A 27,570-nucleotide genomic window follows, 5' to 3' on the forward strand; every position below is an offset into this window, starting at 1 on the left:
CGATTCCCGGCCGGGCGACCGGGGTCATTTCTGTGTGGAGTTTGCCTGTTCTCCCCGTGTCTGCGTCGGTTTCCTCCCACAGTCCAAAAACATGCAGTCAGGCTGATTGGACATGCTGAATTGCCCCTAGGTGTGAGTGAATGTGTATGTCTGCCCTGTGATGGACTGGCGACCTGTCCAGGGTGTATCCTGCCTTCTGCCCAATGACAGCTGGGATAGGCTCCAGCACCCCACCGCGACCCAGAAGGATAAGCGGTTTAGATGATGTATGTATGTATGTATGAATTCGTTTACGTCTCAACGATGGAATTATACATCAATTTAAAAAAATCTGTGGAGTTCCCCTTTAACATAAAGACTATGACATCATGAAACTTGTTAGGATAAACTGATATAAAGCTGTACATGAATATGAAATTCATAGAACAGGTTGACATCCATTCTTGTTTTTCATATTTGAAAAGAATAATAATTGATACAATTTTTGATTTCTCATATTTTTTAAAAACTTTCTTTGCTTTTAAAAATGATATAGCCTTTGTTTGCTTGATCATGGATACAAACATGCTCTCAATTATGCTCTAAAAGCACAGAGGGCCTCCAATGAGGCTCCTGTAATCAGAATCTGTGTTGATTTCATGATTGGCCACAAGATGGGGGTAAAATAAAAGATTTGCTTCACTTAACATGGACCAGAAGTATTTCTACCAAAGAAATTCTTTTAACTATACCGTTATCTGAACATAATTAGATATCTAAAATCTCCATTTCAAATCACTTAATTTTGGACTTTTTTCTTTTTCCTCCACTAGGGCAATTCCACCAATTTTTCGAAATGTCTGAATAATTCAGTCTTTCAGATGTAAACAAAGTCATTTTGAATGTTTTGACTTCTTTACAGTGTCCATGATAGGAACCAGGGGTCACAATGTCTACAACACACATATAGCCAGTGTACCTACGTGTGTCTTCTGAGTTTTATATGTAATGTTGATGATGGTAAAGTCATACATGTGAAAAAAAAAGAAGTTTTCTTTGGGGACTGTTTTGCCTCACAACACCCTGCATGTACCCCTCTGCTATGAATGGATTGAAATACATTTTAAGCCAAAACTTTGTCATAAAACAATGTGTCAGACATCAGGCAGCACTGTCATATGCATTTCATGTAATTGCTTTCTGTGAGGGAGCTTTGAGAGGTGAACATCTGATCACCACCACTGTGAGCAATCCTGACACTGCAAGTTTATCTAAAATGGAGCATTTCACACCAAACCACTTTGAATGACTTTGTTTACATCTCAACTTAATTATTTTCAACTCAATTTAATTTTTTGTTTCCTTTTAAGGCTTATCACCTTTTTTCACAGGCTGTATTTGTTAGTTTTTCTCATCTTAGTTGAAAACAAGTTGTTGATAATGTGGCTTGTAATGTGACAATAAACTGTTAAATAAAAACACACCTGGCGTTCTAAGCCCTAGCTAATTAAGCGTTGTAGTAGAAACACAATTGCGCGGATTGGAACGCAGCCGTATACTTACGTCACGACGTCTTTTGTCCCCTGCATAAGTGCATTACAATGTAGGGAACAGAGTGTAGGGCGCCATTTGGGACACGGACGGAAAGAAACTGAAACTCGCCCCCAAACGGCAAACATGGCGGCCCAGCGGAAGACTCTGATGCACAGTGTAAGACAACAAATAGGCGTTTTCGCCCTTTTCTCTTTGTGTAATTGTGTTTAGCAATAGTCTGATTCATAATTTGTCTTACTGCTTTGGCCTTTTTGACGCTGTCATCTACAGCTGCGTGAATTTCATCTTTATCAGTACATGGAAGCCCTTGTTTAGCTAGCCTGCTAGCTCCATAATGCATTTGCTAATCAGCGTTTAAAAGTTAAAAGAGGGCATAAATAACTAACTAGCGCTGAGTTTATAGTCAGATAGAGAGTATATGGACCCTGAGACATGTTATCTGCGTTTTACTAACCTAGCATGTTAGTAATAATGCCATGTGGGTAATGTTTCCAATGCTACAGCCTTCAGTGCTGAGCGTTAGCCAAGCTCCATCATTTCAAGTCATCATCATCATCATCATCATCATCACTGTATTTACGAAGTTAGCTGGCTAATTAGGCTAACTAGTAAAGTTAGCTAATGACAGTCCTAAAATGATGAAGCTAAGATGATTTCCAAGTTAATGATCATAAAGTTAGTCGCTATGTAATGCAGTCTTCCCTCTCCAGACCTCCTGTAAGGAGAGGAATTCGTGCTGAATTGAAAAGCAGTGACTACAGTGGGAAAATGTGAAACATTACATTACTGTTTCATAGTGACATAAATAGTCTTGCCCTGCCTTTAAGATGTAATAAAGGCACAGCTATATTGCTTTCTGCTGTGCAGTACCGTAAACAGATTTTCCTCGTTGAACTGCAACCCACACATAACATTATTTTTCCACAGGTGATCCGGAATAAGTGCCAAAATGAAAAGTAAAACCTCTGATACACTGTTTTCATGTCGCTTGACCGCTTTTTTTGTAATTCAGCTATATTTGCAACCAAAACAATGCAATTAATAGTGTTTTGTTTTCGGGTTTACCAGTTCCGCCTCTTCATGAATGCTAACAGAATGGCAAATATGCATTAAGCCACTTAAGCGCTCAGAAATGGATGATTTAATGTAATGAAAGTGTTTTAATTGATGCCAGTGCATTACATAAGGAAGTGTATTTGAATTAAGTTAATTCAACAGAAAGCAGAACACGAAAAAGCAGAGTTACAGTCAGCTGACTAGACACTGTTTAAAATTACTGAGCTGTTTGAGTTAACCTTACTTTCTGCAAAAGTGTGTATCACTGAAAATGAGAAAGTACCTAATACTCACTTATTATTTAGGCTAGAACTTTTACTTCATTTTGCTGAGGCAATAAGTTTGCATGATTTTTTGTAAGTCAACTAATTTAAGTTCACATTGTTGGCATGAGTTCCTCTCCATACTGTGCACTGCGCTGTTTAGCGTTTTCTTTGCTCTAACATGTAACGCAACTCATACTTATATTTGCCAAACTCTGCACAAGGTTGTAAAGGAGAAATGAAGTTAAGTGGTTTTAATGTTCTGCGTTGTCATATCTTTTTTTGCCTGGGGTCCTGATATGGTGTTGTGACGCTAATGTTGGTTAATTTTTACATTACAATTTTCCAGCCTCCTCTGGGTGTACATCACCACTCGAAAATGCCAGCTTTCATTCACACTGTGATCAAATTAGCTTGGAATTTCCTGTAACGTCCATTCAAAGTTAAGAACAATTTTTTTTCTCTTGTAAAGTCGCTGTTGTGGATGTTCAAGGTTTTGTCCAGACAGTGATAATTATATATCCGTTAGAATCGTTACTGCGCCTTTTAAGACTGAAATATGTAAATAGCCTTCGTTTTGATTGGCTGCCCTGTATTGTGCTCCTTATAACTTCTGCGTGGATGTACAGAACTAAACTGCTGTAAATCGAATAGGCAGGTGTATGTAAATGTGTTGGTTTTTGTGACATCACAAAACCAGTGAATTCAAAATGGGCCATTTTGCAGCTTAAGTTAGTGAATGGTACGTTTCGAAACCTTAACAGTGTTTGTGTACTGAGTTAAAGTCTTTTTTTAATGTTAAACTTTTTTCCCCCAAAAAGCACAGAAAGTTTTGTTTTCCATTACATGGGCCTTTTAATGTAGGAAAGAAAGACAGGAGGACAAAATATGCAAACAGAATAATGGATTATTTGAATCAATAATGCGCCTAAAATTGTGCTGAAGTAAAAGTGCTAATCATTAAAATGCATAAATAAACAAAATCAAAGCAGGAGCTGTTGTTACATTCCTGATATGAACAATCTTGACATGAATTCCTCAGTCAGGTATGAACAAGTATCATCCTATTATTTTTGCACACTTTTAACATGCTTATTGCTGCTAATGTGAACTGTTGGTGAAATACCAGATTAAACTGCCTAAACTATGTCTGTTTAATGATCTTATTAGGGCAAAAATACTGAGTGAGCAGAAAAAAAATTAAAAAATAGCCAAAAAACACTGAGCTGACAAAAGTAATTTTAAATAAATTTAAATATTCAGATGATACATCCACTGGATGTTTTCATATATCTGTTCCATCTTGAAGTGACTATTAATATTAAGGCTGTTTGCTCATTTACAGAGGAAACATGGAGGGAATGCTTCTGAGATACTTCAGAAGAAAGTCTCCTTAAGACTGACCACATATAACTGTGTACTTATCTGTGGTTTTAGCACCAGAGCTGGACAGATGACCTACCATTGTGTCAGCTGTGTGGGGTGGGAGCAGCCCCGAACTGTGTGTACGGCCCGGATGGCAAAAGCACCCTGAGCCACCCCAACGAGGACTGCCACTTCCGCTTCAGGTGAGCTCCACCATCACCTGCAGGGCAAATCTTTTACTAGCTGAAGCAGAAGTTACTACTTCCATTGCCTTTAAACACACAGCTATGCTGTCACACACTCTTAAAAAAGATGGTTCTTCAAGGGTTCTTTAGCAAAGAAAATGATTCTATAAGGAACCATGAACACAACTCTCTGAAAGACCCCTTTATTTATGCAAAGTGTTCTTTGAGTGTCTGTGGTTCTTTATTGGACCGTTTTCTTTACTAATGAACCCCTGAGGAACCATCTTTTGTGGAAAAAAGAGGAATCCACAGATTTTCAGAGGTTTTGCATAATTAGATTGTTCCGATGTAAACAAAGCTGTTCAGAGTGGTTTAATGTGAAATGGCTTGTTATGCAGAAACTTGCTGAGTCAGAATTGTTTGCAGTAGGAGAGCACAGAGAGTTTAAAGCTTCCTTCACAGAAAGTTGTTACATGAACTGATGCTCCACATGAACCACAATATTTTTATCTTGATAGTTCTGGTTATAATGGCACAGAATTAGAAATCTGAAAAAAATTCTTTGGGGACTATTTTGTCTTGCAACACTCTGCTTGTACCTCTCTGCTATGAATTGATACAAATTTATATGAATTGATACCTTTTTGGGCCAAAAGCTCATATCAAAACTATTGTAAACCAGGGTCTCACATATCAGCATATTTTAAACCAAATTATGTAATATCTTTCTGTAAGGGTGCTTTTAGAGGCTGTCGGGACCAAAGACTCTCCCCTTCAACCCCAGGCCTCCGACATAATATTATGAATAAAAAGAAATCTTTTAATACTGGCTAAACACTTACACTAATAACTGGTTTAAGTCTAAGTTCTCAAAAGATGTCAAAAAGGAAAGAGTCTTCAAACGCTGTGTTTGTGGAAAAGGGAAAAAGACTTCTTCTTTATTTCAGCATCAGGTCGCACAGAGAGACCCAACTGCACAAACACAGTGTTCCAAACAACAGTTTATATACTATTTATCTGGGGTAATTTGTTATCCCCCCAGCTTACTTCTCAAATTTTGATATTAGCTCGTTCTCTAATAGGTGTATCTCTTCGTCCATCAATTTGGCCATGCATGTTGAGCTCACGCCTAAAAACTGGTTTCAAAAGGTTTTTACCAGTCTGCTTTACCTTTCAAGGTCAATTTGCCCCTCTCTTTATTGGGGCAGTAGGTACACACGCCTGTCTGTGAACCCAAGGGCTTTCCAGTGTCTAGAATCTCCTATGCAGACAGACTAAGACCTTCCCTTTGTGAGAGAATTAAAATTCGCTGTTAGCCAATACTACTTATTTGGTTATTGATTACAATATCTAATCTATTTGATTACTGATTAAGGGAATATTTATTCAAAATCTCCATCAAGGCCTTAAGCACTTCAAAAACCTGGTTCCTGTCATCACAACTGTGAACAGTTCTTTCTCATTCTCTTGAACAGGGCTTTTCAAAACAAATCACTTTAAATGACGTTGTTTACAAAATTAATGTGAAAAAATTTGGAAAAAAGTGAAATTCCACCTTCAAAGTGTCTATAACTGCAGAGATGTATAAAGTGCAGATTTCCTTTCTTCGCAGTACCGATTGCTGTTTCCTGTATGGAGTGTTTAATGGTTACGACGGCAGCCGTGTGGCTAATTTCGTATCCCAGTGTCTGACCGCAGAACTACTACTGGGTCAGCTCAACTCCAGCCACTCGGATACTGACATCCGACGCATCCTCACTCAGGTAACTAGACGTTTAGCACGCCCTGTTCCCCTATTCTTATGTAAAGGGACAGTCCATTTGTTCTAGATTAAAGCAATGATTTGGTGAGAAATTTAATTCATCCAGTTTTCTGTCTTTTCCCCCTAAATGTAGTCAGTCAGCCAGGACTTGCTGGGTGTCTGAAGTTTGCTTCTTTAGTTTGTCTTTGGAGCTGTGTGGTAAATTTAACTACCAAGTAAGGGAAGCTTACAGTGTCTCCTCACCCCCTTAAAAAGTGGTTCTTCAAGGGTTCTTTAGCAAAGATCATGGTTATATATACAACCGCAACACTCAAAGAACCGTTTAAGTGATTCTTTGCGTGTTTAAGTGATTCTGCTCTATGACAGAAATCTGTTGTATGTGTTTCTATAAGGTAATTCTGTGTAGCACTAAAGTGGGTTCAAAGAACCTTTTGTGGTACTGGACAGAGCCCTTTTTGCTAACAGTGTAGAAGTGCAAACGGCATTCCTAAATTATCACATTCTTGCATCAAACTACATCAGTTTTTTTTTTTTTATAAAGATTTTTTACATTTTTTTATAAAGGCTTCAAGATGGCTGCTGCTACTATTTCTAGTTATTCAACAGATTTTGTTCATTTTTATGGATTAAAGTATGCCATACAGTTTTAGAAAACGCTTAAGACTTTCAGAGATTACTAGACTAATATCTTAGACTTTCTTGCTTTTTCATTTTTCCCTGAGGTCCATTTGTTTGTGGTTTTATAGACGTTTATGGTCATTTTTACATGGCCAGTCTCCAGAATCTCTTTCTGCTTTAGCAGTAAACAGGCTGATTTTTGTGCATTTATGACTCATATATGTAAATATATGTAAAGTTCTGTTCTAATTGGCTGCCCTGTATTGTGCCTCATTCACAAAGCAGTCAGGGCTGAAACACACCTCACTTTAAATGGGCGGAGCTGGCAGAAAAGGTCATTATATGTAAATGTGTCCAGTGTTGCTTACTATTGATTTCTATTTAGTGAGTGCGGCACCTGAGAATTCGATTTATGAAGGGAAACGTGAATCAGATGCAACACTGGCAGCTTTATGGAGACTCCTTCAGGTTACCTAATCATATGTTGAACATTATCAATAAATGTGCTAATCATAATATCTTTATTACAAACCAAGCTCAGATTAATTGGGTTATTTATAGTTGTTACAGACTGCTGGCATACTGCAGTGGTGCTGGGGGTATTGAGCTCAGCGCGTGAGTGTGGTTATCTCCTCCCTCGAGGATCCTGTGCTTTCATATTTATGAGTGCGGCATGAGTGGGGCGTCTTCAGGGGGCGGTAAAATTGGTTGACCGATTTGCATACTGTGACATACGAAGACACGTCATCCATGCCTATGGCAGAGTTGAACCTGATGGGCGCTGCACAGGCGGAACTGACCATGATATGAAAGATATTTTTACAGTTTGGCAAGATCTGATTACATTTTAAGCAAGGCTGGTGTATATTATTATTACAGAGCAATGCATTTCAGCTATTAATGAATAAAAGGTCTTAGGGTGTAGTTACTCTTTAAGAAAAGCAAGGAAAATTCTGTTTTGTTTTCCATGATATTAACCCTTTAACAAACTGTTACCTAATTGGTGGGGTATAAGCTTCTGTTACTTCCATTAGCTACATCAGCCTCAGGCTCCAGTTTAAAACTAAAGAAGCAAACTTCAGACACACAGCACATCCTGGCTGATTGACTACATTTGAGGTAAGAGGGCAATTGTGTAAATTGTTGATATTTCACTGGACTGTTCCTATAGCAAATAGTCAGACACCGTATCAGGTAGCCTTAATATGCACAGCTAAAAACCACATTAGTGAGCATTTTGAGTGTAATTTAAGCTTAAATCTACTTTATATTTTTTCAAATTGGCTAAAATCTGTTGAATTAGATGTTGGAGAGTTCAGATGGAAGTGTGGTGAATTGCTGTGCTCTTTGTTAATATTCCTGCCTCCATGTCTCTATTCAAGGCTTTTGATGTGGTGGAGAAAAGTTACTTTGAGACCATAGATGACGCACTGGCAGAAAAGGCCAACCTGCAGGCGCAACTTCCTGAGGCAAGAATACACTCACGCATGCACAGCAAAGAAATGGCCCATGGAAACCTTTTTTTTTTTTCAAGGATTTCTTCTCCCACACACACCTTCACAGACAAGCTGAATACATGAATAAAAAAATCATTTGAACGATTCTGCCCATGAGGGCAGTTTGAAAACAGAATCTGCTTTCGGTATGAACCGCTTCACCCTGCACCTCCGATGCAAAAGCGTAGGTCACAGCAAGTTCAGTATTAAAATGCAAATAACATGCAGGATCCTTTTTGATTCATCAAGAACCTAGATGGTAAAGGATCATCAGCGAGAAGAGAAAAGAAAAGAAAAAAGGAACATTGTAGCACAGTTGTGTCTGTATCTGTATATTTGATATGCTACTGGCCCATGTTCACATTAACTTTTTCAGTCACACAATGTTACATGGGTTGTATGAAACTTTAGTTCCTGTAGAGGCATTAAAAAGGTGAGCAGGTCTTAATTTCACATAAAGATACCGAAAAAAGTACTAATTCTGATATATTGTTAAATTTTACTTTTACTGCTACAGCAATGCCATTTTTATGCATGTAGCATTAATGCAAGTTATGTAGTCCTAGCTACATAACTAATAGCTTGTTTATACCTTGAATTGATGTTTTTCATAACTGTCTCGATATACTTTTGTAAACATGGTTTCTAGCTGGTAGTGGCTCAGCGACCTCTTTTGTATAAGAGAGCACCCCTTGTTTGGCCAGTTGTGGACCTGTACATAATACAACATACACAAAAAAGAGACAAACACAAAGCAGACAGTAGCCAACGCACATTAGGAATATTCTGACCAGGGGTCATAACACTGTGCAACATATTATGTTCATTTTTAATGATAATAGCACATCAAACAGTGTTGAGCCACACGAGCAAGTCTATTTGAGATTATTAGACCAATATCCTTTTCATTTTTCTTGCGTTATACCTTTTCCCTGAGGTCCATTTAATTTTTTCGTTTATGGATATTTATGGTCATTTTTTTATATGATTTCTCTAAAATCTCTTTCTTTCTTCTGAATAAACAGGCAGTTTTTGTTGTACATTTAAAATTGACACATGTTAATGAGTTCTGTCCTGGTCAGCAATATTGTACCCTGTATTGTGCCTCATTCAAAATGCAGTCTGGGCTGAAACAAACCTTGTAGCTTCACTGTAAATGGACAGAGTTAAACTGTTGCTGCAGAATAGGTGAATACAAGTAAATGCATCAGTTTTTGTGACATCACAAAAGTGGTGAATTTAAAACAAGCTATTTCAACTCACTCGTCTTTGCTGTTTTACTTTCAGTAAGCTTCTGTAAACGTGGTTTCTGACCTGTTACTACTAGACGTGCTGGTATTCAGTAATTCGGTATACTGTGATATTAAACACACACTGCAACATTGTCGTGGATGTTTTTGAAATACCGTCACTGCAGTTCAGTCAAACAGGCTGCAGTTTCACCTGAGATTTCTTAGACACGCACATCAACTCTGCAACTGGAACTTGTAAACAGTCTCAACTGCTAGAGCATGGCAGAAGTTTTATTCCTTAGTCTGTTTTATATGCTTAGTCTGAGGAATACACTTACGTTTGCAGTCACAGATGTTTTTAATTTTGATTCTCAATGCGATATCATTAAATTTATTAAGCTGTGATAAAAGATGAGGGTGATTATCATCCTTTTTTTTTTTATTTTTTATATATATTTTTTTTTATATCAGCACATGCCAAAATACTACCGGTGTATTATGCTGCCCAGTATCAGAAACAGTTTAAGTTAAGTTTTAAGTTAAGTTTTGCAGCTACTGTAATTACTTGCTTGCATTATTGATGCATTTCTGCTTACATAATTGTATGGAGATATAGAAAACACATTCCCTTTACTCTTGTGTTGAATGTGGCCAAGATCCACTGACCACCTCCCAATGTGGTTTTAGTGATCCAATCACGATGCGTCTTTGCTGTGTTTACTTTTCATGCAGTCATGTTGATACTCATAGTTACTAAATAACTCATAGCAGTTGCTGAGTAATAAGTATTAAGGATAATAACTGAATATAACAAATATAACTAACAAATGTGCTTAGGATTCAGGGGGTTCATTCATTCTTAATTGTCAGTAAATAATGGGTTGTTTCAGAGATCAAGATCAAGCACCAACAACTCTCACAACCAACAGAAACATAGGCAAAACATATAAATGTTGAGACCATGCAGATTTTGAGTCATGACTTTTCTCCTTTTCACCTGTAGGGGGTACCGTTTCACCAACTGCCTCCTCAGTTTCAGAAGATCGTAGAGCGGCTGAAGGCTCTGGAGCAGGAGGTGTCTGGAGGAGCCACAGCGGTTGTTGCCCTAATCCTCAACAACAAGCTGTACATCGCTAATGTGGGTATGTTCAAATGCGCATGCATGGTCAGATGCATGCACGTACACTTCACTTTAAATGAGCTCTGTATTGCTTATGGTACGGTGCTAAAGACAGAGTCCATCCTTTCGTTTATTTCATTTCCAGTCAAAATGGCAATTAAGTTCAAGTCAGTCACTTTCTGAATAAAAACTGAAACATATATTTAAGTGAACATTATGCAGAAACCTTCAGTACTAAGTGTGGCATTACTTGATTAGTAAGAGGCAGAAAATACAACCACCTTCTAAGACTAAAATTTGGAAGTGTGGGAAAAAACCATCCCTGCAGATTTCTTGAAAAAACTGAATCCAGGTCTTCTTAAATGGATTTATGCTGTAATAAAGGCAAAGGGTGGATGCACTAAATACTAAAAAAAAAATATGTAATTGCTATTGTATCTGTGTAGTTTTCTGTTAAATATATATATTCTGCTTTTTTCCCGATGCTGAAAAAAATTAATATCTTTTTTCAGATAAAAATAGCTTTTTTTGACTGGAAATAATAAATCTCTGACTTTTGCACAGTACTGTGTTTGAATAATAGGGCTGCAACAATTAGTCAATTAGTCAGCTTTCTGAAAAAATATTCACAGATTTTTATTGTTGACACTGTTTAATTTATAAAAATTTCTGTGTGATGTTGTGTAATGTTCATTTGATATGCAGTCATTCAGTTTGCAGTTAAGAACTACAGGAAGTGTGGGGATATATATAGCTTGTATTAAATATAACCTTAAACATGCATACACTGATCAGACATAACAAAAACCTCAGCAGCACTGCTGCGTCTGATCCACTCAGACCAGTGCAACACACACTAACACAACACCGCCACATCAGTGTTACTGCAGTGCTGAGAATGATCCACCACCCAAATAGTACCTGCTCTGTGAGGGTCCATGGGGTCCTGACCACTGAAGAACAGGGTAAAAGGGGGCTAACATAGTATGCAGAGAAACAGATGGACTGCAGTCTGTAAAAACTACAAAGTTCACCTATATAGTAAGTGGAGCTGATTAAATGGACAATGAGCATAAAAACGTAAAGCATAAAAAGGAGGTGGTCATAATGTTATGCCTGATAGGTGCATATAAGCATGTTCTCAGCAAGGTGATGTGCTCATACATGCACCTGTGAATACACACTTACATACACAGTGTTATCCCAGTTGTGTCATGCATTCTCTCCAGTCATCCTGCCGTATAAATGCTGAACCATGAATAAAACAGTTTAATTATTAAAAGTCCAGCAAACGTTGCACTTACAAGTTAAAGAGACAAATTCAGAGGAAAATAAAACACTCTAGGGATCGTGTTACTAAAGAACCTCATCTTTTCCTGGAATTCATCCATTATTTTGGCTCGTACAGTTTGGAAGGAGGAGCAGTATGATGAGCTTAATTTATTTTCCCCGTGCAGCAGAGAAGTAGCCATGACAGATGGCAGCTAAAATAATAAGAAAGGAGTAGTCCATGTCTACTGGATGGCATTCTTACATGGTTTTAAAGGAATACGCTTAGACACAAGTGACAGTTTTAAACACACAGCTTGATAACTAATTTAGTAGATACAGTTCAGGAAGGAACAATATTTCTATTCCACTGCATTTTTCATATAATGCCACTTCAGTAAGTTAATCCTCCAGAGGACTTTATGGAGTACTAAATGATGAGGTTGCTATATGATGGACTACAGAGCCAAAATAAAAAAAAAAAATGAGAGTGTGTGACTGTTCAGTTACATTATGGACTGCACAGTGTAGCAGCCCCCTATGTACATTATCAAATAGTATTAGATTTGATTGTAATTGATTCTAACCTGTGAAATTAGATTCAGGTGCTTTGTAGGCAAAAGCAGTTGAACATTGAATCTCTTCCCCACTCACCCCTTGTACTTATACTCACTGGCCATTTTATCAGGAACACCTACCATACAAGTACACCTGCAGTTACTGACTGTAGCCCATTTGTTGCTGCAGTTCATGTATGGAGGCATGAAGCTATGGAGAAATTTGAATTTAAATGGAAAAATCAGCATTTGAGGTTATTGAAGTTATTGTTTTGAATCTGTATCATACCATCTGAAATTGAATTCTGAACTGAAATTGAATTTTCAGATGAGGAGGGCCATATAAAATCTCAAGATGAATTTTACAGTTAATGCTGTACAACTTCTTGTGTGAAATTAAGTTTTAAAAAAACATTCAGTTAATTTACATTAATTATTAATATACGTTTTCAGATCCTCTTTCAAAATAACATCCAGGCAAAAGCAGTCGAACATGAACATGAAAATCTCTTCCCCATTCAACGTATCAGCTCCTACCTTGTTTCTACTCTTACATTTTATCATAAACACCTACCATACAGGTACACTGGCAATTACTGTAGCCCATCTGTTGCTGCAGTTTATTATCCCTCCCTCCTTTACCACATTCATCAGTAGAAAGGATTATTGTTATTATTATTATTATTTGATATTACGTGAGTGACATACTACATGAAATAGTAGTGGCACGAGTGTATTAGGCATATTGCCATTACTGGGGTTGACAGGCATGCCTTAAGTAGCATGTAGAAAGTATATTCACTCATTACATACACTCGTCTTTGTTTTAAAAGTTTCGCTCCTCACCTGTCATAGAACAAGCATCATTATCTGGATATGAAGTGATTCATTGCTTCACTACTTTTGCCCGCAAGAATTCAGTTTCAGGTGGTATACAGATTCAAAATATTTTTGAATTAAAAATGTTTGCAATTAAATTCAAATTTGTAATGGTGTGAACTCCGTACCTGACTCCATACCTGATGAAATACTGTTGCAGTAGAAACACCTCATGTCTCCAAAGATGGTAGCTTTACAGGAGAAACAAAAAAACATTCTTAGCAATTTAAGTAAATGTAAATGTTTTTTTCCAAATCACTGTGGGCCATTTCTATTAGTCCGTTCGTCATATTTCAAATTATTGAAAAAAAAAAATCAAGACAAAAATGGAGATACAAGGTTTTATTCTGATGGCAACTGTACAGTTGTATGCCCAAATTTGAACACCCCTGGTTAAATTACATGCTTTGTTGATTTTCTAAGTGAAAATAAGTTAACAAATTCTCTACAGAGAGCACACTTATGACATGACATTTTCTGTATATTTTATTGCACAATTTCTATTTTTTTGCTGAGTTTAAAATATTTTTACTTCCATAAAAAATAAAATATAAAATGTTCCATAACTTTTGCACAGTTTTATGTTGCTTCCTGAAATGTTAAATCCAGCAACTAAACAGTAAATGTGCATTATAATGTGCAGAAGTGTGTTCTCAGTAGAGGATGCGTTCACTTATTTACACTTAGAAAATCAACAAAACATGTCATTTGACTAGGGGCGCCCAAACTATTGCATACAGCTGTACCCTTCTATCATGTCATTTTCTCCTGGGACTTTGAGGAAAAAATCCTTTCTCGTAATATGATTACGTGCAATAATTCTGTTGTCTGTTCGAGATGCTATTTTGGTTTGAACATCTAACATCAGACACCAGACACCACAAACACAGCAGCCACCGAGACCTTTAGCATTTCACTGCACTGACATTATAGCCCCTCTGTTTGTTGTTGTTTTTGTTTTGACTCTGATTTTCGCTCTTTGAAAAGGTCACGCCAGGGTCAAAGTGGTAAATTGCCGTAGGTTATGTTGTGTTGGAAATTGCTGAGATGGAGATGCTAACACAGCTGTGGTTGACACCCCAGTGGAAAAGAAAGGATACATGCGTAGGTTTAAAGGGGATGTCCACCAGGTTTTCCTAATTTCTGTATAATTCAGTCATCGAGATGTAAACAAAGTTATTCAGAAAGTTTTGAAGTAAAATGGTTCATTGTGTAGAAACTTAGCAACTCGGACTGTTTTACAGTGGTGCCGACATGAGCCAAGAGTCACGATGTCTACAGTACAAATATAGCCATTTTATTTACTATCCAAACCCAAATGTGAACCTGCATGTATCTTCTGAATTTTTGTATGTAATGTAATAATAATGGTAAAATAGAGAAAAGAAATATGTTTGGGGACTATTTTGCACATAAAACAAGCCTGTTTTAGGCCAGAACATCCTTAAGGTCATCATAAAACAACGTTTTAGGCATCAGTCAGCATATTCATAATGCTTTACTGTAATAACTTTCTGTGGGGGAGCTTTTGAAGTCATTAAAACCTTCATATGTCTGGTTCCTACCATCACCTCAGTGAAAAAATATGACTTAGTAAGTTTCTCTAGAATGAAGATTTCACACCAAACCGCTCTGAAACTTTGTTTACATCTTAAGCACTTAATTTTTCAGAAATTTTGGAAGTGTTGGAGTTGAACAGGTCTTAAAAGTACTTTCACGTTAATGAGAACTAATGTCTGATGTTTGATTTGTAGGGCAACTTCCCCCATCACAACAAAATTTATAGGAAGCTGGCCAGGACAAAAAATTAGGAAATTTGCAGAGACAAAAATGAAGGCCCACATTTTGTGGCTGATTTAAATACCAATTCTAAGGTGCTAAAATTCTGATAACCAGTAATATTGGCTGATAAAATGTTATATTTATATTTTAGGTTTTAATTTTTAAACTCCATTAGTTTTGGTTTTAAAATCAATGGTTTACTGACGAATATGATTGTCGGTTCTCAGTTGTCACATTTATTAAACTCAATTAAACAGAAACTCATGGTTCTAAATATTGACTGAGGGCAGAACCATCTAAAATTCTTTGTGATTGTGGTTTTTTGTTAATCACCCTTTATTTTTTAGTATTTTTCATTATTCTTCATGCAGAGTTTAAAAAATGTTATTGGGATCCTCAGTGGCACAAGCCACCTAAGGTTTTTTGCCGTGTCACTGAAATCTGGTGTTGCTGTGACTAAAGATAAAGACACTAATTTTCGTGCAGCACATTTTCCCTGATACTGCTAGAACTGTTGGCTGCCAGTACCAGCTGATGTTGGCAAACCAATATATCGGTTAGGCCCTTTTAAAACACCAGTGATGGTGATAACCACAAAAAAAGGAAAAGTAGTGGGGCAAAAAGGAGTCGTAATTCTAATTGATAGATTGTAAAAAAATTATTTCTCAGCATTAGAAGAGCATAAGAATGAAAACAGTTTAAAGAAGACATTTGAAAAGAGGGCAACAATAAAATACACAAACCATCTTAAAACGCATAAGCAGAGTGCATTTGAAAAGAAAGCTTTTAAGTAGGACAAAAAAGGATAAACCAGTAGAAAGAAGGTTAAAAAAAGATGAGGTGAGACTGTTTCAGGGAACCCACAGGTTTAAACAAAGCAATTGTACGTTCAGGCAAATAATATGTAAATGAAACAAAGTGTGCATCATAATAACAGAGTAAAAGCAACACTGGTGACCAGGATTGAGTTAGAAACCAGGCAAAATGCCTGTGGTTCAGTCATCAGTGAACATCCTGTCTCGAGCAGATACTCTGTCATGTTGATTAAAAAAGAATCAAAAAATCTCCTCAAAGTCTTTTACAGCCTGGTTTTGCAACCTTGTGCTGCACCACCCTGTCTCCAGAATAGTTTAGAGATATAAACAAGTCCTTATTTCAGTCTTAACAACTTTCTAAAGAAGGTTGAACACTGGGAAAAAGAGAAGAAACAAAACACAGACATACCAAAGGCCTCACAGAAACAAAGAGCTAAAGAAATATGTTCTGTAGTGTTGACATTAGAAAAGTTTAATATGACAGGATGATTAAAATAGTGGGGGGTAATCTATGTGACAATATGGAATGTAGTGATTAGCACAGGGAGGATGATGGAAATCGTTGAGAGATGAGATTTTTAGGGCTAGCCAAATATTTTGAATATGCTAGTATTCACCGGAGCACATCTGTCTCTTGGCAAAGTCCATCATAAAAAGGGGCGCGTAAAACTGTTGCAGATCGAAAACTGATTTTTTTATGAAAGAAAACAAACATACATAAAGCATGCTAATAACAACATCGTAGGCTTACAATGTTTCCCTGCAGTTGTACTTTACGGCCATCGCACACAATACGGCACACAAGAAATTTCTACTTTCTGCAGATATGACCTTGCTGACTCATAACAGGTGCCTATGTGACCTCACTTTCAGGAGCTTTGCCCAGCGCTTAGCTAAATTTGCTATAGGTTACTGATAAAACGTTAGTGCTGAGCTTCAAATATTAGACACAATACGATCCATGATCTACCCATCATAAGATGAAAGCCTGAGTTCTCAAACTTTGGCTGTAAAATGTGATTAGGTCTCTACAGTGACCATCAGACAGCTTGTTTTCTATTTTGGGGAGGCTGCAGTCTGTGCCATCTCTAGTATCGTTGGCGGTGTTGGCTGGCTTGTTTATGTTTCGAGGGAGATGACACTGTCAATCATTATGCGATCTGACACACCCACACAGTTCTGAGCACACAGCAGTTTGGAATTCTTGTAGTATTTATCTGCTATTAAATTGTGTGTGTATATACATATATATACATACGTGTGTATGCGTGTGTGTGTGTGTGTGTGTGTGTGTGTATACGCATGCCCTGGACATTTCAGTTTGTATAGAGTTTGTTGGTGTTTACAGATACAGGGACACAGGGACTTTACAGATTGTTTACTCTTAGCGAATGCTAATTAACACCATGTTAGGAATGAATGATATCCATGTGTTGTTGTTCAGGTACCAATCGTGCTCTGCTCTGCAAATGTACCCCTGATCGGCAGAATCAGGTTATTCAGATCGGACGCGCTCACACAACTGACAATGAGGAGGAGCTCGCAAGACTGACCCAGCTAGGTGAGTGAACACAGATAAACACAGAGTGAAATGATAAAAATCCATCTGCATTTATTGTGGTTTTATATGTGGAGGTATGTGTGTGTGTGTGTGTGTGTGTGTGTGTGTGTGTGTGTGTGTGTATGTATGTATGTATGTGTGTGTGTGTGTATATATATATATATATATATATATATATATATATATATATATATATATATATTATACTTTCACTCTTTCCCTTTCTCTTCTTTTTCTCTCTTCATTCTCTCTTTCTCAAACTCTCTCACTCTCCTTTCTCACTCTCCCTTATTCTCACACTCACATGATCTCTCACTCTCCTTCTCGTCTTTATCTGTCTCTCATTGCCTTTGCCTTTCTGTCTTCCCTCTTTCTGTATCTCTCCACTTATTTTATTTCTTTCTCTTGCTTTCTCTCCCTCTCTCGTTTTTTCTCTCTTGCTCACTTTCTTTTTCTATCTTTATCTCTGCTTTATCTCTTACTCTCTCTCTATTGTTCTCACTTATAAACTCTCTCTCACTGTTCTCACTTTCTTTCTTTCTCTTTTCATCATCTCTGCTTTTTCTCTCTCTCTGTTTTTCCTCCTCTGTTTCTGTCTCTCTCCCCCGTCTTCTCTTTTTCTCTCTCTGCATCTCTCTCTCTCTCTCAGGTCTGGACCCTGCTCGGTTGAGACAGACAGGACTAATAGCAGGTCAGAGCAGTCTGAGGAGGATTGGAGACTATAAGGTCAAATTCAACTACACAGATATCGATGTGCTGAGGTGGGTTCAGACTAAACAAAAACAGTCTGCTTATTTAAAATCACATGCTGTGATGTTTGGCTCGCTGTTATTACGCGCTAATCTAACGTGTGCGTGTATCATTTGTAGCCTTGACCCCAGCGTGGCATTGACGCATATGTTTTGTGTTGTAGGTACCATATGTGTATGAAAAAAGCTTCAGGCTGTTTTCAGTTCTTTACATTTTTCAGCCATACAGTCTTTATTTTGGGCCCATTTGAATAAGACTATAGAATATCTGATCTGTCTGAATGTCTGAATCTTTTTCTCACTGTCACTCTCTCTGTTGATCATTCCGTACCTCATATCTCTCTCTCGCTCCTTTTTTCTCTCTGGAATACTAATGGGCCCATATCGTGTGAAACTGGATCCTTTTTTTCCTTTGTTTATAAACATTGTTCATTTACATAATTTATAAAAAAGTCTTAGAGGCACAGCAACAAATAATGTGAGGTTGGAAATGGTCATGTAAAAAATTATTACATTTGCTTTTGGTGCATAAACCCACACAAATGTCATAGGTGGTTATTCAGTGTTTATTGCCATACAAAAAGACAAGGACAACAGATATAACATTCAGCATAAAACATGATATAAAACATTTAATGCTTGTTTGCTGAATTCAACATATTGGGGTAGAAAAGTGTTCTAGTGTCATATTTAACATATATTTTTATTGTTCCCTGTTGAGGATGTGTTTTTTTCAGTTAGAAAATCAACAACTGTATATACAGTTTTGCTGTTAATAAATATGTAAGAAGTACAAAACAAATAGTGACAGTGTAACAGGTGCTCTCTGTCACAGTGCGTCTCTTCCCCGTCTCTCTCTCTTTTCTCTGAGTCTCTCCCTCTCTGTTGTTGTTTATGTGAAGGTGGAAGAGTCCCATCTGTCTTTCTTTCTCTATATGTGGGTTTCTCTCCTGTGGTCTGCTACCCAGCTTGGCTCTCTGACCGCATGTGGCCATACCACATTAAGCTCTTCTAGATGCCATTAACTTTCTGCGCAAAACTCTAATTTCCTGCCGTCTGGCGGAAAGGCAAAAGCAGCTGTGGTTTTTGATGCAGCACACATACAGAAAGTGCATTTGTTTTTCTTTTCAGTTTCCCTTTAGCAGTAAAATAGCAGAGTTTGTGCAGAATGTTTAAAGATTAAACTTTGATATGTACTCATATGAACGGTTTAGATTAGTGTATTATGTTGTTCGACTCTAATTGCACATGTTGATTTTTTAGTGCGGCCAAGAGTAAGCCGATCATCGCAGAGCCTGAGATTCACGGTGGCCAGACGTTGGAGGGCGTGACGGGCTTTCTGTTGCTGATGTCAGAAGGGCTCATTAGGGCTCTTGAGGCTGCCCACGGCCCTGAGCAAGCCAATCAGGTGTGTTCAAGGAAGCCTTTGTTTCAGTGTATATAGAAACTATTGGCATGGAATACAGAAAAGAAGTGTCGAATTTTAAGATGGTGATTCATCTGTATTGATTTTGGAATGTTAGAATCAATTATAATTGATTGTAATAATATTTATCAGAGTATCCCATCATTTTTGACAAAATAAAACTCCCAAAAATACTGCTTTTATTGTCTGTCTTCTGCTTTTGTGCAAATTGTTTCTCCAGTCTCATTTGTGTATTTTGTGAATTTGTAGAAATAAATTTAGAATTAAGAGATTTAATTAGTACATTACATGATAGCAATAGTAATAAATATAATATTTGCAGGCTCCTACTCATTTCAAAACAGGCCTGCACTCCATAAAGACTGACATTTTCACTTGTCACTGTTGCTATAGAAACAATGCCATCTTAGGGTGCCAGTCGCCAGAGCTGAGATTTCTGTGCTTGATCATAGACTTATATAGCACAACTGCTATACTACATTTCCCATGATTCCCCTTTCAGGAGATGGTTGCCATGGTGGCAGCAGAGCTGGCCCAGCAGAGCAGTCTGGAGGCAGTGGCCCAGTCGGTGGTGGAGCGCGTTAAGCGGCTTCATCATGACGCCTACGCCAGCGGCAGGCAGAGAGCGCCGCACTGCTCCCGGCACGAGGACATGACCCTCCTCATCCGCACCATTAATTACCCTCTATCAGACGGCTCACTCACACCCACTCAGGGTAACACTACTGCTTATGGGTCTCTTTTCTCTCTCCCTGTGCTTGTTAGCATGTTTGTGCGGGTCGTTGCCTGTAAACTCACGCCCTTCTCACGTCCATGCTTCTTTTTGCTATACTATTTAAATGGAATTACATTATTACATGATTAATTATAGAGTTACATACATATTCTGTGCTGCACTGACAGGTTAAGTAAGTTTGCAAGTTCCAACTTTTTCTTAAAAATGTCGACAAATGACAGACATGGCACGAAAGTAAAGGATGGTTGTCCTAGACCTGTGCAGGAAAAAACAATAATGATAATTATCAAAATCAGATATTTGTTTTGATATCATCAAAACACCTGTGAAGTATTTTTGATAAATCAATTTATGTCGCTCTCTTCCTGCGTCCACTATTAGCAGCAAGAGTGTGAACAGTTGTCTCTATGGTGCACTAGATGGTGCTGTTCACCTTTTACTTGTAGGACACAGAAGAAGTCTAACCATTCACTCACAATAGCACCTACCGGTAGTTGCTACCTAGCAATTTTCAGTGTTGAAATGATAGAAAATAATATTTTGAAAGATGTTTTCATTTAGGTGTTACTTAAGTATAAATACAAGTATTGTGTTTTATATTGTATAGAATACCAGATTTTTTTCAGACATTTTTATTTTGTTTCTGTAAGTGCTTTTATGATCTTTTTGTTTATATACAGAAAACAGTCATAATTAATTTTTATATGACCATTTTCCACCTTTTTTTTATCTCTTAGACTGAAACAGGCTGTTTTTGTTGCTGTGCTTTTAAGACTGATATATGTAAATGACCTCTGCTCTGATTGGCTGCAGCTGTATTTTGCCTCCTTCAAAAGCAGTCCAGGCTGACACTCTTAACTTCAGTGTGAATAGGTTGTAAACTGTAGACTGAATAGGTTGATATTTGTAAATCTCTTGGTTTTTCATGACCTCTAAAGACTGTGCGTTCTAATCAGACTGTTGGACTGAATGATACATTTTGAAACAAAGTTTACATGCAACATCAAGCTCTTGTAATTTAAGAAAATGAGGGGAATTCATGTTTCAGTGATATGGGCCCTTTAATGCCATGTCATACCAAATATAGCACATATCAGCAACACAAAACTGTGCAGTATTCAGCCGCTTCTTTTGTTATTTCTCATCAAACTTTTCCAATGTTGAGTGATATCATTCTTGGCCTTTTCAAACTGACTCTGATTGTGATTCCACGCTCTCTCTGTGTCTTTCTCCCCCCCAGGTGGCCGAATTTATCCAGTCTCTGTGCCCTACTCCAACAGTCAGAGCACTAGTAAGACCAGTGTGACCCTCTCTCTGGTCATGCCCTGTCAGGGCACACTCACTAACGGAACCAACACTGCCTCCACCCTCGAAGGAGGCACTCCAACGCCAGGGTAATGGTTCCTTCCCCGCTCAGCTCAGCTCTTTGTGGTGGTAGTCCAGTTTTCCATTAGGAGTGGTATTAATATTTTATGCAGAGCCTTGTAGCATTGTGGGCCAGTATGAAAGCTGTAACAGCTCTTATGGTTATCGGCTATTTCTCTTTGTTAGATTCTAAGGGTGCACCGGTGCTGTCCTCTTGAATCCAATTAGTACAAAATAGTAAATCAGCTACGTGTATATACACTGAACAATAAGAGTGGCAATAAGAGTACTTTTGTGTTACTTTTTCTGTTTCTAGTCTCATTGTTCCACACGTTTTCATCAGTTTTCACACATCATACATGTGGAAACCCTTCCCCAAATTGTGGCAATGACAACATTACATACATATCCTGAATGGCCACTTCAATAAGTACACTTACCTTATATTTGCACTCTTTGTCCATTTTATCAGCTCTGCTCACCATCTACTAGTTTTGGAGCTGTTGTTCTACAATTACAACCTGTTGCCCATTTGTTTCTGTGCATACTTTGTAGGCCCCCTTTCACCCTGTTTTTCAATGGACCGGACCACCACAGAACCACCACAAAGCAGGTATTATTTGAGTGGTGGATCATTCTCAGCACTGCAGCAACACTGACATGGTGGTGGTGTGTTTTTGTGTGCTGCACTGGTATGAGTGGATCAGACACAGCAGTGCTGCTGGAGTTTTAATCAGTGCAACACACACTAAAACACTACCACCACATCAGTGTCACTGCAGTGCTGAGAATGATCCACCGCTCAAATAATACCTGCTCTGTGGTGGTCCTGTGGGGGTCCTGACCATTGAAGAACAGAGTGAAAGGGGACTAACAGAGTATGCAGAGAAACAGATGGACTACAGTCTGTAATTGTAGAACTACAAGGCAGATATATGGTAAGTGAAGCTAATAAAATGGACAGAGTGTAGAAACAAGATAGGTGTATTTGATAAAGTGGACTATCAGTGAACACAGTTCATTTTCACATTGCTTGTGTGTTACATGTGCTAATCTGTACTGTTGTTCAGAAAAGTGTTGATTGTAAGTGTTTTGGTAGTTGGTGCACTCTATCATTGTAACTGGTCAGCCATTGTCTAAAAGCAATAGTTCAGCAAAAAATCAACTTGTACTCAAATTTCCGCTTTATCAGTTAGCCAACGTATGTCTGAAGTTTGCCTCTTTAGAACATTGGAGCTACAGTCATTTGACAAGTCAAATTACATGTGTTGTTGATTTTGTAAGTGGAAAAAATGTTAACCCCTTAAAATCCTAGTCTTATACATAATAAGGCTTATTATTCAGTAACTAACTGAATAATAAGCCAACTGGTTCAGCTATTTTTTAGGTTATAGAAGTGTAATAAACTTTGCGCCTGCCGGTGGGCCCTGTCCATTTAAGGGAATAAAACACTCTCTACAGGGAGCAAACATAAATATGGTACTTTTCTGTGCATTTTGCTGCACAAGTTCTGTATATTTGCTGAGTTAAATATATTGGGGGAAACAAATATGTAAAACATAAAAGTGTGCCATAACTTTTGCACAGGCCTCATTTTTTATGATTTTTTTTCTATAGTTGTGCATTAAAATGTGAAGAAATATGTTCTTTGTAGAGCTAGAGGACATGTACTAATGTTCACTTCACGAAAAGATGTAATTTGACCAAGGGTGCCCAAACTTGTCCGATACTTTATATTCACATTTACATATTTGGCAGACATTGTTTTTTTTAGGTAAAGTTACATTAAAAGCGCAAATGGTCCAGTCTGGTTTAGCTTTGTTTATGTCATATGATAGCAGTGAAATCTGAGATTTTGATTGCTTATTTGTAGCTAAAACACTAAGACAGTGGTGCATTCACATGAGAGCGATAGATGGGGGATGTTCCATTGTTTTCAATGGTGCCGCGGTGGAAAATTCTGCCACCGTTGACAGCAGTTCCATCAAGAGTTCAATTTTCCCAACTTTTGCTGTCAACAGCAGCAGTGAAATAAACCAGATGTTGATGTTTTTGGGAGCCATGGATGCCAAACGCCTCGTTTGTTGAATTCCAGACAATCCCAGTATTATCCAACGAAAAATAAGAGCACAGAGCTTCCTTCTGCCTTTTCCTCTGATAATCGCCCATTTTCACTGGTAACACTGTCACCATGCCAACATTTGCATGGCGTCATGCTGCTGCTGATCTTATACCGCTATGACGTGCGAAATGATGGTGAACGCAGCATTGGAAGCAAACTTCAGACACCAAAAAGTCTTGATTGGCTACTTTTAGCAGTAAGAGACACATTTGATTTTTCACTAAACTATTGCTTTATTTCCCAAAGAAAAGTTTTGGAAAATAATAACAAAGTTGACCAAGTAATTATTTCATGAAATATTTAATGAACATAATGAATTTTATGTACTATATTAAACCATCATAAATCAGCCAGAGGGATCATATGCCCCTCACCATGCTGTTAAGTAACACATTCATCACATAATAGCAATTTAATAACCAATGGCAACTCCCCTCCACTCTCTTCCCCTCCCTCCCTCCCCATCCACATACATTCTGTAGCCTGATAGCCCCCTTACGCCCTCTAACAGTAGATGTAGATGTTTTACAGCCGATCAGTGAATTCCCTGTCCCTGTCCCCATGTGTGTGTCCTCTCCGCCCCCCAGGCAGAGTCCCACAGCCACGCTGCAGTCCACCAACACGCAGACGCAGAGCTCCAGCTCCAGCTCAGGCGACGGCAGCCTCTTCCGCCAGAGGGGCTGCCAGGCAGCACAACCGGACGAGACGGGACGCGTGCCGCCATACGTGGACTTCACTCAGTTCTACCGGCTGTGGGGGACGGAGCACAGCGAGGGTCCAGGGCAGGGTGTGCTGGGACCCCAGTGAGGGTAGGGGTGGGTTGTGGTGCTCAGCCCTCCTCCTAGAGATCTGCCTTCATGCAGAGTTCAGCTCCAGTCCACATCTAACTAGGGTCACAACTAACAAGGGTCAGTTAATTAACTGATGAAACTGTTTGCCATGGACAGTTTCCTCTTACTTTGCCCAGTCGCCACACTGCAGTCATTAAAAATTCTGTGTGTGGAAGTGATTGCTTCCTTCATTTAAATGACCATGTCATAAAAACATAGACTTCATAAGTCATTTGTCATTCAGTAGTTGGCGTGTCATGCCCATGTCAGGAACTCCAGAGCTAAGCATATTTTTCTATGGGAAAAATGAAAAAAAGCCTTTTTCAGAAATCACTGCTTGTGCCCGTTTTGTTAAACAATAGTGTTCGACGGCCGATGTGTTTTGCCGTACGGATATTGTTCTGAAGTCAGTAAGGAGCTCAAATACGACTGTTGTTATATGCAGTAAAATAAACCCCTTTATTTGGAATGCATTAATAATGTATCATTCATTTTAAATGCATGTGAAAGTTCATACTGTTAGGAAGGACGAGGTGTACTTTGTTGCGCACTTAAGCTAACCTTAGCATGGTGGCAGTTTGTCATTTCGATTACAACCAAATCATAATATCCTTCAAGACATTTTCTCAATGTAATGATTAACGATTAGGCAATACGAATAGCTGGTTAGTTTATTATGGGGAAGAGGGCAATAAAAGCTCTATGGGGAAAAATAGATGGCTGCTATTGAGCCTTGTGGTAAACAAAAATGTTTCGAAGCCAAAATGTTTTGCCTTATGCATGTGGTTCTGAATTATGAGGTCATGAAGGAGCCAGAATACAACTGTTGCTGTATGCAAGCTAACACAGCTGTGCCCTGTACTGTAATTACTAGAGAAAATATCCCACACAAGCCAGCAAACTTTGTCAAATGTGCTCGTTACGTTTAGGCTGTGCTTTTAGTATCTGGTATTAGTGTTAAAGTCAAGTACATGACTTAATTGCATGCAATGTCATTTCAGTACACAGGAGTGTTCGCTTGTGTGTAGCATATATGTAGCATCATTCATATTTTGACTGCTAAACAACGTCGTAATTCATAAAAATCCTTTGACATTTGGGGGAAAATGTACACAGGACAAAATGTTTTGGGTTTGAAGCAGTTTTTAAAAATGCCATTCATTTTTCTCATTGAGAAAATTGCTTAGTTCCTAATATGGGCAAAAGACTGATCATAGAATGATGCTTCAGGGGTGAGTTATTGAGCATTACAGAGGGCTTTTGTTACCTTTTTTCATAACCTAAATAAACTAATGGACTATTCATCAGCTAATCGTTGCAGCCAATACATCTACTCCAGCCGATCGAGGTCTTCTAAGATTGGTTGCATCAGGTGTAGCACATTAAGGTTCAAACTGAGCTCTGCAGGAAGGTGGTTCTCTAGGAGGATGGCTATTGACCCCGCTAGATCGAGATAGTTTGGAGAAGCAGGTATGCTTTCTGAAAATGGAATCCAGCAGCTTGCAGCAGTACAGACCGCGGAGGAAAACAAAGATTCTAGGCATGGGATCCGGCATGCGGTCCCGTTGCATGCTGCTCTGCAAACTTGCTGTCTTCTATAAGGACTTTATTAAGTGTGATAGTATTGATCTCCAGGTGATAGTATCTAGTATCTGCTTTTTCCTCCTGTTGTTTTCAGTTGGTGAACGAATGCAAAAGATACCTCTAAAATTAGTAAACATTCTTCACTCCAATATTACATTTTGGTTACTATTGCATAACCCTGCTGGTCAGAGCCAATTGGTTTATCTAAGTGCCTACAAATGCATTCTTTTATGGATAATGTTGCCAGATTGAACACACTTTACAAAACGTAGACAGAAAAAATGCCATGCAAGCTCACAAGCCAACATTTTTTTGTCAAAATGAATACATTTAGAGTGCTTTATTAATTTATTATTCACTAATTTATGATGTTAGGATAGATCGGGTTGTGTGCATTGTAATAATTCCCCAATAATGTAATAACCAAACTATGTAATACATTTCGCACTTGATCAAAAATTTAATAAGGAATTAAATATAGTTAATTAGAAAATGTAATATGTCCCTATAATGTAATTAGGTATTACATTATAATCCAGTGTATTAATGGGAAAGTCGCATTATTGGGTTTTATTGCATTTTTGAAAAAGTGCTACATTTTATTACGTTGGGACGTTATTACATTATTGGTTCTAGGTAGTATTCTGGCAAATACCAAATTCACTATGGTTCCTCTACAGGTTGAATAGGACTTGCTCGTTCGACCTGGTGACAGTAGAGTGTATTTGTGGGCGGAGCCTGGATAAGTCAATTAGATCCCATTCCATTCATTATTTTCTAGTTGTAGCAGTTCTGGTCATCTTTGTGGAACTCGAGACGACTGGTTTTGGCGCTAGGAGAACAGTAGCGCATGATTGGCTGGAAAGCTGTGAAATGCTGAGGAAGCCTCGGGGGAATGGAGCATAAAACCAGAGTTTATGAAGAGTGAAAGACTTTCTTGTCAGCTTTGTAGTCAAGGTGAGCTGTAGACACGGCTGCTGGGGGGGTCCGCATGGTGATATCACTTTGTGGGCTGCATTTGCAGCCTCAGTCTGACTCATAGCAGCTTCAACTGAATATTGACACTGAAAAGGGAATGTGTTTTGCAGCCACGTGTTTATAGGCAGCACTGCTCTCACTCTCGGCAGATGTCAGGGGACCTGTTTGCCTACATTTGAATTCAAAAACATGCTTTTACCAGTCTGAAGTGACTCTATTATGTAGACTCAGTTTGAATAATCTGCTAATTATTACTATTGTTATTGTTATTTTGCAGTTGGCTGGGT

At 38.2% G+C, this 27,570-nt stretch overlaps 1 protein-coding gene across 1 annotated transcript; it reads left to right on the top strand.

The window, feature by feature from the left end:
- Positions 1-1,600: 1,600 nt before the first annotated feature.
- Positions 1,601-25,850, top strand: tab1 (TGF-beta activated kinase 1/MAP3K7 binding protein 1). The gene is made up of 11 exons (XM_036570045.1): positions 1,601-1,689; positions 4,290-4,420; positions 6,015-6,165; positions 8,165-8,251; positions 10,514-10,652; positions 17,377-17,493; positions 18,143-18,254; positions 19,506-19,650; positions 20,171-20,384; positions 21,645-21,798; positions 24,479-25,850. Exons 1-11 carry the CDS (start codon positions 1,657-1,659, stop codon positions 24,696-24,698), a joined length of 1,503 nt encoding a protein of 500 aa, XP_036425938.1. The 5' UTR covers positions 1,601-1,656; the 3' UTR covers positions 24,699-25,850.
- Positions 25,851-27,570: the final 1,720 nt, after the last annotated feature.

Source organism: Colossoma macropomum, unplaced genomic scaffold, assembly GCF_904425465.1.
Source record: "Colossoma macropomum unplaced genomic scaffold, Colossoma_macropomum, whole genome shotgun sequence".
Classification (NCBI taxonomy): domain Eukaryota; kingdom Metazoa; phylum Chordata; class Actinopteri; order Characiformes; family Serrasalmidae; genus Colossoma; species Colossoma macropomum.

Bases quoted from the DNA above. Each gene is read 5' to 3' on its own strand.
- tab1 (XM_036570045.1), top strand. From the start codon at position 1,657: ATGGCGGCCCAGCGGAAGACTCTGATGCACAGT. The intron at 18,255-19,505 runs GTGGGTTCAGAC...TTGATTTTTTAG, and splicing joins ACAGATATCGATGTGCTGAG to TGCGGCCAAGAGTAAGCCGA. The intron at 20,385-21,644 runs GTAACACTACTG...TCTCCCCCCCAG, and splicing joins CTCACTCACACCCACTCAGG to GTGGCCGAATTTATCCAGTC.